We start from the raw sequence: 12,101 nt of genomic DNA on the forward strand, positions 1-12,101 counted from the left end.
GATTTCACCATTCAGCTTCATAAAGTGTTTCCATTTAAAATTGTAACAAAGTAACTAATGAGGAAAGCAAAAATGTAAAGCTAATATCCAGAATTAAAAGGGTAAGACTTCACACCTCCAGGATGTCTTTGGTAAGACAGGACCCATGAGTCCTAAGTTTGAAAAGGTTATGGATCCCAAAAAGCTCTCCTTGATGTTCCTTTGATCCTTGCACTGCCTCAAAATACCGCTTGGCATTTTCACTTCCAACCACCGCACAGTGAAGTTGCTAAAACAGAACAACACAAAAGATTTCAGAAGTGTTTGCTCCAACTACTCATCAGAATTTCCTGGCATCCACATTATACACACAGCTTTAGTTGGAGCAGGCAAAAATTCCTACAGGAGGATATTTTGTTTTGATTTTCCTGGCAGATGTCAGTATAATAGATTGTGTTATAATATGAACCTGCTTGGTTTTACAGAAGAAAAAAAAAAAAAGAGTATTTCAAGTCTTTCACTTCATTGTTGTCTGATACCAGACACCTACCGTACACACTACTGACACTTCTCTGTACCTTGACTGCTCATCTTTCACCAGTACTGAATGTTTACTAACTTTTACCATAGTCCTTTGCATTGTATGTTTACTTGGTAAGGACTAAATAAGGCCACAAGATTACTCCCAATGATCTTTGAATATTTTAATTATCATGTACTCTAAGTAGACTGAACAGAAGTGACTTAAAAATCTCCTAGGTAAAAAGGAAAAACAAGTAAATGGTTTGTCAGGCAGAACTAAAACATTTTTGTAGCCAGGCAGGTTTCAATGACTGTAAATTTTCAATATTTGGATAACTGGTCTATTTGATTTTAAACTGAAGAACATCAAAACCATGGTTTTATGGATGCAAGACTTGTAATATTTTTTGTGACAGTCTCTAAGTAGTTGGTAGTTCTTCAGTTCTCCTCCTAGTTCTAGCACTGAACAGGCATTTTCCTGGACAGCACATCCCTGGAATTACACAGGCCAGTAACTAACTGTACAGTCAAATTCTAGTTAAACTTTAGCCAAGCACAGCTTACATCTTTCTTGAATTACTCATATTATTTACAAAAGTATACTTTAGGATCCATATATAACTTACCTGGGTTTCTATTATGTTAGATTTCAATTTTATTTACATCAGATTACTCAATCACAAATGACTACATCAGACAATCAAACACCACAAATTAAAAAAGAATGTAGCAATTTTAAAGTCAAATAGGTCCCTTGGTTAAGAATACACTACAAACATGAGAAAGCGTTTTCACATAAACTTATTTCTGAAAGGCACAGATGACAACATTCAGCTCTCTGAGAGCGCATTTGTATAGCTCACCAAAAGCCACATGCACACAAGTACTCTTGGTTTCTGAACTTTCAATATCAGAAAAACGCATTTGCTTCAAAACCAACTGAAAAATTCCTAACTGTGTTCAGGTCAATAGCAGGCAATGCAATACAAGTGTAGACTAGAAAAATTAAAATTCAAGATTTATTCTGTTTATTGCTTCCTATTCAACTTGAAAACCACAAGCCAACTTGGGGCAAAAAAAGAAGCCCCCAAAAAACAAACCAACCACATGAGCCTTTCAACAAGTTTTATAGATGCCTCTTGGAAAACCAAACAGACCAATATCCAGGTTTTCTTTATCTACAGGATTACCACCTGCAAAGACCTCTGTGAAGCATGACACTCCTCCAGGATTTTAGTGAATACAGCTGGTGGTAAATTGCTATTGCTCATTTTGTTAGCCTGAGATCTCACTACCGATAGTTGCTGTTGAAGTGAATCCTCCTAAGTACTTTGCATGACAGAAACTTTGAAACAGGATGCTCTCTAAGCTTTTCCATTAATGTGGATATAAAGAATAAATCGACGAGGTTTTTTGGCAATGAACGCTCCTTTAGACCTTGCTAAAGTAACGTCCATAGAGCAGTGCAATTCCTGCTCCTGATGCGTTTGAAAACTATATTACTACTCTAGAATCACAGAATACCTGGTTGTGAGGGACCTCAAGGAACACCTTGGCAAAAGCAAGGTCTAGCAAGATGTCACAGCACCCTGTCCAGCCATATCTTAAATGTGTCCAATGTTGCTTCCCTGGGGAGATTATTCAAATGGATGATTGTTCTCACTGCGAAAAATTCTCCCGTATCCAATTAGAATCTCCTTGGGAGGAACAGGTACCCATTACCCCTTGTCTTTTCCGCATGACTTCTTGTAAAAAGGGAGTCTCCATCTTCTTTGTAGCCATCCTTTAAACACTGGAACATGGTGATGAAGTCTCCCCTAAGTCTTCTTTTCTCAAGGCTGAACAAGCCCAGCTCTCTCAGCCTTTCCTCACACAGCAGGCTTCCCACTCCTCTGATAATCCTTGTAGCCCTTCTCTGGACTCACTCCAGCCTGTCCATGTCATTTTTGCAAGGCAGAGATCAAAACCAAACACAGTATTGTAGGTGTGACCTGACAAGCAAGGATAAGAGTAGGATGACTTCCTTATCTATGCTGGCAATGTCCCTGTTGATGTAACCCAGCATCTCGTTGGCTTTCTTTGCCGCAGCTGTACACTGTTCACTCATACTGAGCTTGTTGTCCAACAGGACCTCTAGTCTCCTTCCAGAGCTGTTCCACAGCTGGGTAGATCCCTCCCTGTGCTGCACTCTTGGACTGTGTTTAGCCAGGTGCAAGACTTTCCAGTTTTCCTTGTTGAACTTCATACGGTTCTTGTTTGCTCACTCTTCCAGCCTATCCATGTCCTCGTGCAGACCAGCTCCCCCTTCCAAAGTGTCCATTTCCTGACTCAGTTTGGTATCATCAGCAAGTTAATCAGGGTACACTTCATCCCATCTTCCAGATCACTTATGAAGGTTTTAAGCAGTCTTGGGACCAACATCAATCTCTGTGGGACCCAACTAGTGACAGGTCACCATTCTGAAGACTACCTATTAACCAAGCTATTATTCATTAGGAAACAGTTGCTAGATTCTGTGTTCCTCAAACTTCTGGTTTTCCCACTCTTAGGTGTCTAAACTTATCAATGTAACTAGCAAAATTTAGAAAGCGTTCCAGGTTCAGTATTGTGGCAAGCAACATCTCTTCTTCTCTTTGTAATAGCAGAACTACAAGCTGGTTTTCCCCTCTTTTACAAGCAAGTTTTTAAAGGCAGGAGCGCAGATATGCCTTCTTGCTTTTCTTCCATAGCACCAGTAAGATTTTTGCTCGTCTTTCTCCAACCCTTTGTTGGAGGGTTGGACAAAATCAGACTCCAACCAAATCAGACTGCTGCAGAGTCTAACTACAACTCTCAAAGATATATTTTACAAGTCTTGAAGTTTTCCATATAACTTGATAAATGTATATTGTATAATTAAGCTGTCCAAAGTTACAGAAAAACTCAAATACAAATATAATTGTTTTGTTCTTTAACAATTACTTAAAGCTGTACCTTTGCTTAATCAGTTAAGGTAATAGCATATATCATATAACCGAGGTAAACTACAATTTTGCTATAGGCTATCTTGGCTTTCAGTCACTGAAACTGCTTCAAAGATATCCCAATTTAAATAGTTTCTGAACTTTACCTGTTTATAAACTTGTCGCAAGTACATCATCTCCTCCACAGTTCCTAAGGATATCAATCTGAACACTTTAACAGGTTTGTATTGGCCAATCCTGTAAGCTCTGCAGGGACAACGACATTAAAAAAACATTTTTATCGGTTAAAAAGAGAAAGCACTCTTAGGAGTAGTAAAATAAATAAGTAAATAAAAGCATTCCAATAAAACACTAGTACTCTAAATCATTTATGAGTTGGTTGTGTTTTTTGCTAGTTTGTTTTTGTTGGGTTTATTTGGGTTTTTGTTTGGTTGGGTTTTTTACTTTTCCAAATTTTCCTCAGTATTTAATTCCCTTTACCCTTAGTTTTCAATATTTCTTCCAAGGTTTATCCAGTTGAAAAATCTCTGTCCTAAGTTTGTATCACAAGGCCTGTCTCCCACCTCTCTTGAAAACACATCTTCCAATACGTTTTCTCAGTTGTGTTTTTTCACCACTCCATCCCGTGTCTCCATCTGCTCTCTCATAAGGTATTCTATTTGCACTATATAGGAGTTAGATCACAGGATTACTTGGGGCAGCCTGTTCTTTCTTAACTATATAAATTACTTTGCAAGTCACAACATCATAAAACAGCTAATAAACAGGTAGTGTTCTATCTAAATGGTAAATTCTGAGACTTCTAACAGATTATATTCCAAAAATATCAGAGGCTGATCCAATTTATAGAAATGTGATCTTACAGAGATTCTTTAAAAGCAGACCGTTTCAACAACACGCATTGCTGAAACAGATATTTCTTAGAAGCCAGAAAGACTCTTAAGATGGAATTACATAATTAGAAGGGACAACAGAAACAAGTTTATTTCTGCTCATGAAAATACATATGTATCTACTAAATTTACAAGGCTTCCAGTATTTTTTATTTCAGCTACTCAAAAGCCTGCCCTGAATTCCTAGGCAAGCATCTTACGGTCAAAAAGCCCTAAAAGAAAAATCCAGATTCCTGGAAATACTCCAATGGCATAATATCAGAGATGGGAGTGAGTGCTGAAGAGACACTAATCTCCACAAGTGGGAAGCGGAAAAGAGCATAAATTTTTTTTCAAGGATTCTGGAATTCAAAACATCCCTTGAACGAGGGTCAACTACAATGCATTTTGTCTTGACAAACAGGAGAAATGCCATCCAGCTACACAGACACACACATTCTAGAGATCATGCAAAGTTACAGCAGCTACAGTTTGTTGTTTGCTTGGGTTCTGGTTTGTTTTTTTTTTGGCGGGGGGGGTGGTGGGGGAAGATGTGGTGTTGCTGTTGTGTTCTGGTTGGTTTGTTTGGGGTTTTTATGACCCTACATAACAGTGCCACAAAAATAAAATGTAAAATAAGAAATAAAATTCAGGGTTTAAAATATCAACGCTAAAAAATAATTTAGCTGGACATCTCTTACTATCTCATGGACAAGCAAGACTATATTAAAAACTTCTTCCCTGAGGAAAATTCTACTTGAACAACCAGATTATAGAATCAAATCTAAAGAAGAATACAACATGGACTGAGTTCTGTATATTCAGAATATACCTGTCAATAGCCTGAAGATCATTTGCTGGGTTCCATGTAGGATCAAACAGTATAACAACATTGGCACCAACAAAGTTAAGACCCAGTCCACCAGCCCTAAAAATATGAAAAAGAAAAAATAGGACTATTTGACAGTAAGAAAAACAGAACTCCCTCTCCCCCCCCCATCCCGTGTATTAAATCCACATTGACATACCTTTCCCCTACATAAAAAAAAGACCACAATAGAGATACTGAAAATAGTGGGGTATAGCTTTGTGTTACTGTTGTGTTAATAACCACTAAGTACTCAAATAACCACTGCTGTAAAATACAGTCTTCTCTCTTAAGAAGTAGATTACAAACTGTATGACTAGCTGTCATAACCAACTGCTATCACTTTATAACAGTAGAAGCCCTGACTGCTACTTCATACCCACTAAGCCCTACACAGGTCTACTCCACCAACGATTTTACTGAAATTCATAACCACTTTCATGCCAGTTAACATTACAGAAGAAGGAAAACTATAGCTTAAATAAGAGTCTGCATTAAACTTTACTTCCTCTAATCCCAGTACATAGTTTCACAGTAATGCTATGCAGTTTCTACTAAAATGGCCATAGTCTAGGATATGCCATACCTTTAAGAATTAACAATGGTCAGTTACCTAGAGCCTGGCATATGCATAGCTCAATGTTTTATTTTGAAGGAATAAAAGTAAGGAAAATACCACTTTTCATTCAGCAACAAATCAGGCAATTAATAATTCTTTTCAACTGGCTCAACCAACACTCCTACAGGAAGAGACAAGATCCTACACAAGCATGTACTAAATACTATTATTAATTTAACTTTTAAAACAATTCTTCACATTGACATAGGCAGCACTAATTTTTAAGTGTGTGTTTTTTCTGAGTGAGGTACTGCAAAATTGAAAACGTCAATCCCATTTAATTTATCAAGCACCTAGTTTTGGAAGAATACATTTTGCACAGGGAAAGTTAAAATTTTCACGTGTAAGAATGAATGGATACAGAAACTAAAAGCTTATGGAACTCCACTAGTTTTTGGTCTACATGGATTTCCTGTCAATGTAAATACAGTTGTGGCCTCTTCCTTCCAGGTGTGATGTGGTGTTGGGTTAGTTAAATCTGGGAAAAGAGAGGAAGTGAGAACCTGCCAATATTAACGGAGGTTTCCAGTGGATAAGCATTCTCAAAGTTTGTAATGCTGAATAAAAATCTTTGTATTTTTCAGAATACCTTACTGTATGTTGGAATTTTGGTGTATTTCTTTTTAGTGAAGGCAGAATTCAGCCTCTCATCTTACCAAACCAGCCCTGTAGTCAAAGTGAAATATAAGTCAACATGTTTCTCCAATGCTTTTTAAAAAAAATTGCAATATTTGGAACTGCAATATGAATTATACCTCAGTGTAAAGCCTTAGCACAAGTAAAACATACTGCCTATAAAAATTAACTGAATAGGCTACTTAGCTTTTTAAAGATTTTGCCTTTCATTATTTTTAGGTATGTCACAAAAATTCAGATACTCCAAAATGGAAAAAAAATGGCTGCTATATCCTTAATGGAGACAATGAATACAGTAATCAGTTTGTGCACACTAAATAATATCTTCCATTTTAACTAGCTCTTAGTCACTGCTGCAAGATGGTCCATGCAAACTACTGTAGTATGACTCAAATGAAGAGCCCTATATGAAAGGTCCCATAACAATTCTGTTACAAACAGCAGCTTTGAAAAGATCATCTTACTTAAAATTGCACACTGTGTTAAATAAATGCCTTGGTTTTATAACCCATCACTGACAGCTTAATACCTCAATGTTCCAGAGAAAGGCTAGCATGGAAAACCCAGTAAAACACTTTGTAATTTTAATCAAGGGCCTCTCTTTAATCACAGAATGGACTGGGTTGGAAGGAACCTTCAAGATCATCCAGTTCCAACCCCCCTGCCATAGGCAAGGACACATCCCACCAGACCAGGTTGCTCAAAGCCCTGGCCAGCGAGGCCTTGAACACTGCCAGGATGGGGCAGCCACAACTTTTCTGCGCAGCCTGTGCCAGTGCCTCACCATTCGCACAGCAAAGACTTTCTCCCTAATATATATTCTAAATCTACCCTGCCATCTTAAGGCTATTTCTCCTCTCCTGTCACTACGTGCCCTTGTAAAAAGTCCCCCTCCAGGTTTCTTTAGGCACCTTATAGGTACTCTAAGAGTGCTCCCTTAGACTTCTCTTCTCCAGGCAGAAAAAGCCCAGCTCTCCCAGCCTGTCTCAACAGGAGACCTGCTCCATCCCTCAGGTTATCTTCATGGCCCTCCTCTGCACTTGCTTCAACAAGTTCACATTCTTCTTGTTTTGGGGGTCCCAGAACTGAATGCAGGACTCCAAGTGGGGTCCCATGAGAGCAGAGTGGGAGAATTACATCCCTCAACCTGCTGGTCATGCTCCTTTTGATGCAGCCCAGCATACAGTTAGCTTTCTGGGCTGCAAGTGCACATTTCAGGAGCTCATGTTGAGCTTCTCATCAACCAACACTCCCAAGTCCTTCTCCTCAATTCATAGCTGCTCTCAACTCATGATCTATACTTAATGGTTTGACAGAATTGACAAGCTCTGTAGAAATCAATCATATTTCCTCTCAATACCCATAAAATATATTTATCCATATAGCTACATTATTCATAGCTATCAATAAAGGTATTATGGGTGCCTATGACTGTTTAATACTACCATTAACTGCAAGACTTGAGAACTAACACACCTGAAATTGAGTGGAATGCCATCAGCGTGAGTGAGTATCCCACTCAAAGGTCTGCTAGACTCAGACATACTATGCTCAGATTCTTTCTGAGGTCCCACTAACATAAAACTAGTAATGAAATGTTTATTTCAAAATGTTCATTCCATCTTGTCCCCTCTCCCCTTTTCCCTTCTCCTATCCCATTTTTTTTGGCATTGGTTAATGGGAAGCACAGGGGAGAGGAACTGCAGCGAGTATGGTACCTGGGCTGTATTCACAAACAGGAGCACCTCTTAAAAGGTCAGATACTTTCACTATCTTACAGCAGAACAGTTGGCATACCTTCCTTAGGTTGCTTTTTGCAAAAGGTGACCTTTTGAGAGAGGGGAAATTCTTAACAATGGATGCTAAATGAACATTTATGTACTGTTGAGTTACCCTGTGGTCCTCAAACTTGCCTAATCCTTATGTTCTGTTTCTTCGCTGGATGTTTGGCTCCCCATGCCTGCGGCAACAGCGAATTTACACCTATTAGTGATCATCCAATACATTTTTTTAAAATACTGACTGTACCCTTGGAATGGATTCCCATAAATAATTCCTTTCCACTGGATGGTTTTATTTTCATAAAATCACAGAAACATTGAACAGTCTGGGCTGGAAGGGACCTTAAAAATCACCCAGTTCCAGCCCCCCTGCCATGGGCAAGGACACCTCCCACCAGACTAGGTTGCTCAAAGCCCTGTCAGCCTGGCCTTGAGCACTGCCAGGGATGGGACAGACACAGCTTTTCTGGGCAGCCTGGGCCAGTGTCTCAGCACCCTCATAGGAAAAAACTTTTTCCCAATATCTAATCTGCATCTCCCCTCTGTCAGTTTAAAGCCATTCCCTCTTGTCTTTTCACTACACATCCTTGTAAAATGTCACTCTGCAGATTTCCTCAAGGCCCCATTTAGGCTGCTATAAAATCTCCTGGAGCCTTCTCTTCTGCAGGCAGAACAAGCCCAGCTCTCTCAGCCTGTCCTCATAGGAGAGGTGCACTGGCATCTCTAGACATCTTCATGGCCCTGCTCTGGGCTTGCCCGAAAAGGTTCATGTCCCTCTTGTTTTGGAGGCCCCAGAACTGAATGCAGGACTCCAAGTGGGGTCTCATGAGATGGGGAGAATTACCTCCCTCAGCCTGCTGGTCATGCTCCTTTTGATGCAGCCCAGCATACAGTTAGCTTTCTGGGTGCAAGTGCACATTTCAGGAGCTCATGTTGAGCTTCTCATCAACCAACACTCCCAAGTCCTTTTCCTCAGGGCTGCTCCCAACTCATGATCTATACTTAATGGTTTGATAGAATTGACAAGCTCTGTAGAAATCAATCATATTTTCTCTCAACACCCATAAAATATATTTATCCATATAGCTACATTAGTCATAGCTATCAATAAAGGTATTATGGGTACCTATGACTGTTTAATACTACCATTAAGTGCAAGACTTGAGGTCTTGCTATACGGACACATGGGATTTTTTGTTTGTTTGTGGGTTCTTTTTTCACTTAAGGCTCCACTTCTCAGAAAACTCACCAACCAACTAAAATGACGTTTTCCAAATGCCTGTGGGCTGTACGTAGCCAACTGAAGGCAGAAACAGTGCTTTGCCAGTATTAAAAAAAAAAAAAAAAAACGAATATAAACTAGGAACATTGTAAATTTAACAGTGAAGTCACCGCCACTGTCTGCTCTGCAAACGGAATTTATAGATTGGTGGTTCCTGTTTTAATGCTGTATGTTGCCTATGCCAGTGGAATACAACGGCAAACTTAACATCACTGTGCAGGGAATTCACCCTTTGCAGAATGCATTCTACAGCCAAAAGACTGTGTATTTTCAGCAAAAAAATCAACATTTGGTTCTCCAACCAATACGACTTTCAGAACACATACAGGTTGACTACACGGGAACAGTTGGCCAAAACCAGACATAAGCGTATAACCCAATTCTTTTAATTCACTATGTGTTGAGAAATAAAGAACATACTTGTTGTGGTTTAAGCCCAGCTGGTAACTCAGCACCACACAGCTGCTTACTCACCTCCTGTTTCCCCAGGTGGGATGGGGAGGAGAATCAAAAGAACGTAAACCCCACGGGTTGAGATAAGAACAGTCCAGTAACTTAAGTATAATACAAATACAAATGCTACAACTACTACTGCTGCTACTACTAAAAATAATAATGATAAGGAAAATAACAAGGGGAGAGAATATAAAACTAAAAAAGGGAAAGGGGCAAAAAAAAGCAATAAACACAAGTGATGCACAGTACAATTGCTCACCACCTGCCAACCGATACCCAGCCTGACTTGAGTGGTGAGCTGGCCTTTCGGGTGGGTCCCCCCAGTTTATATGTGCTGTGGAATGGAATACCCCTTCGGCTATTTTGGGTCAGGTGTCCTGTTTCTGCTTCCTCCCAGCTATTTGTGCCCCTCCCTATTGGCAGAGCATGAGAGACTGAAAAGACCTTAATCAGGTCATCAAACAAAATACAGAGTGACTTATTCACTAAACATTAGGAAGGCAGAATGAAACAAATTTCAAGTTAAATTTTCTTACATTGTAGATACAAGACATATGTTAATTTCTTGAACGCTGTTGAACTCTCTTACAATTCTCATTCTATCTTCTGATTTTGTATTTCCATCAAGTCTTCGGTAATCTAGCCCAGATGCCATACAGTATTGTTCCAGCACATCTAGCAACTGGGTGGGAAAAAAGAAAAAAAAAAAAAAAAGAAGAAGGATGAAGTGCTTACGATTATCTTTCTAATTAAACTTAATTACGGAGGACATGTTTCTGAAACAAGAGGACATATTCTATTTTTAAGAGATCAAGAATTGAAAGGGAGAGCAAATCTTTGTAGTTTTGATATCAACACTGACTCTTTAGCTGTGATTCTACAGCACTCAAGGTGATCAGTATTGGTCTGCTTTGGTCTTACTCAATCCTCAAACCATTATTTGCTGTCCCCCCCCCCCAAGGTATGGTGAATCAGTTCAAACCAACAGACTGGAAGGCAACATAAACAGTTCTCTACCATCTTAGCAAATTACAATGGCTTGAAATACAGTAAATGAACACCAGGAAAAGCAGCACACTGGTATGCACAGTCAGAGTTCAGAGGAATGAAGTGAAAGACATGTGAACATTTTGCTGCTGCATCCAAATACTGAACTTGCAATCTTTCTTGAAAAAAAATAATTAAATATTGAAGACTATGAACTGTCATTGATGCTATTATTTTAAAATACTTTTTAGCACTATCATCACACATATTTAAGAAAATACGTATTTTAGCTTGCACCATTTCAGGAAACACATTACTCCTTAGCAAGAAAATCAAGAAAGTCTCCTAAAAGCAAAACATACATACACCTCTTGCTCTAGTTAACAGTTTTAAGTTCAAACCAACTGATGAAGTTTCATGGCTGCTGCTGCTCAAAAGCCAATCGAGCAGAAAAATTTACCTAATTTAAATGGTAACACAAAGGTTGTGGGATCCTTCAGTTGTACTTGGCTGTGACACTGCTCTAACTCAAGACACACTAGCTGAACTCACTATGAGCTATCTACACCTGAAGTAATACAACAGTTTTGAAGAGCTCTTAAGTAAGGCAGCAGTTTTTCGTTTGTTTTGCTATCACCATTTTTATCATGTTCATGAGGTTTCAATGGGGTTCTGGAGCATGTTGCACTGTCCTCATCATTATTACCCATAGCACAGAGAGAAAGAGAAGTAGTCGACAGCTGTCACCTCCAGGCTTTACACTTCAGAACTTGCTACTGCAGTTAATCGATAAAAATCATACGGACCTCACCTTTGTGGAAAAGGAGAAAAGAAGAACTTTATCCTTGTTCCTTTGGAAGTGATTTAAAAGCTGCTGAAGGACCTGTAAATGAACCAGAGACTTTACCTTAACACTTACTCGTGTTTTCAGTCTTTAAATAGGCTACACCATAATTAATTGTTTGCAAAGCCAGAGGCATAAGAAACTCTACTAACGATAAATATGCCAAGCATACATTTCTTCAGTGGTGTACTTGGAACTCCTGCTGTAAAAAGGCAATCATACCACTAATAGGTAAATTCAGAAGCTATCTGTGTCAGTGCATAGACTGCAAAAAACATTCCTTATCTCATGT

At 39.0% G+C, this 12,101-nt stretch overlaps 1 protein-coding gene across 7 annotated transcripts in view; it reads right to left on the minus strand.

Moving 5' to 3' along the window:
- The window catches only part of ERCC6L2 (ERCC excision repair 6 like 2), a 67,518-nt gene that overhangs the window by 35,995 nt on the left and 19,422 nt on the right, over window positions 1-12,101 (minus strand). For 6 of the 7 annotated variants that reach the window (XR_009729093.1, XR_009729092.1, XM_061377540.1 and 3 more), the window contains exons 10-14: window positions 11,777-11,848; window positions 10,515-10,660; window positions 5,169-5,264; window positions 3,611-3,710; window positions 116-268 (exon numbers count right to left, since the gene is read on the minus strand). Coding sequence is in view for 5 of the 7 variants with exons in the window: in XM_061377540.1 (XP_061233524.1) it covers window positions 116-268; window positions 3,611-3,710; window positions 5,169-5,264; window positions 10,515-10,660; window positions 11,777-11,848 (567 nt within the window). In the remaining 2 variants the exon portion in view is untranslated. Of the gene's footprint in view, window positions 1-109; window positions 269-3,610; window positions 3,711-5,168; window positions 5,265-10,514; window positions 10,661-11,776; window positions 11,849-12,101 lie in introns of those variants that run through there. The other variant, XM_061377544.1, reaches the window with a different exon arrangement.

The sequence above is a fragment of the Neopsephotus bourkii genome, unplaced genomic scaffold (assembly GCF_033783945.1).
Source record: "Neopsephotus bourkii isolate Nb327-2 ecotype Australia unplaced genomic scaffold, CSIRO-AGI_Nbou_v1 NB_1759, whole genome shotgun sequence".
NCBI classification, from domain to species: Eukaryota; Metazoa; Chordata; class Aves; order Psittaciformes; family Psittacidae; genus Neopsephotus; species Neopsephotus bourkii.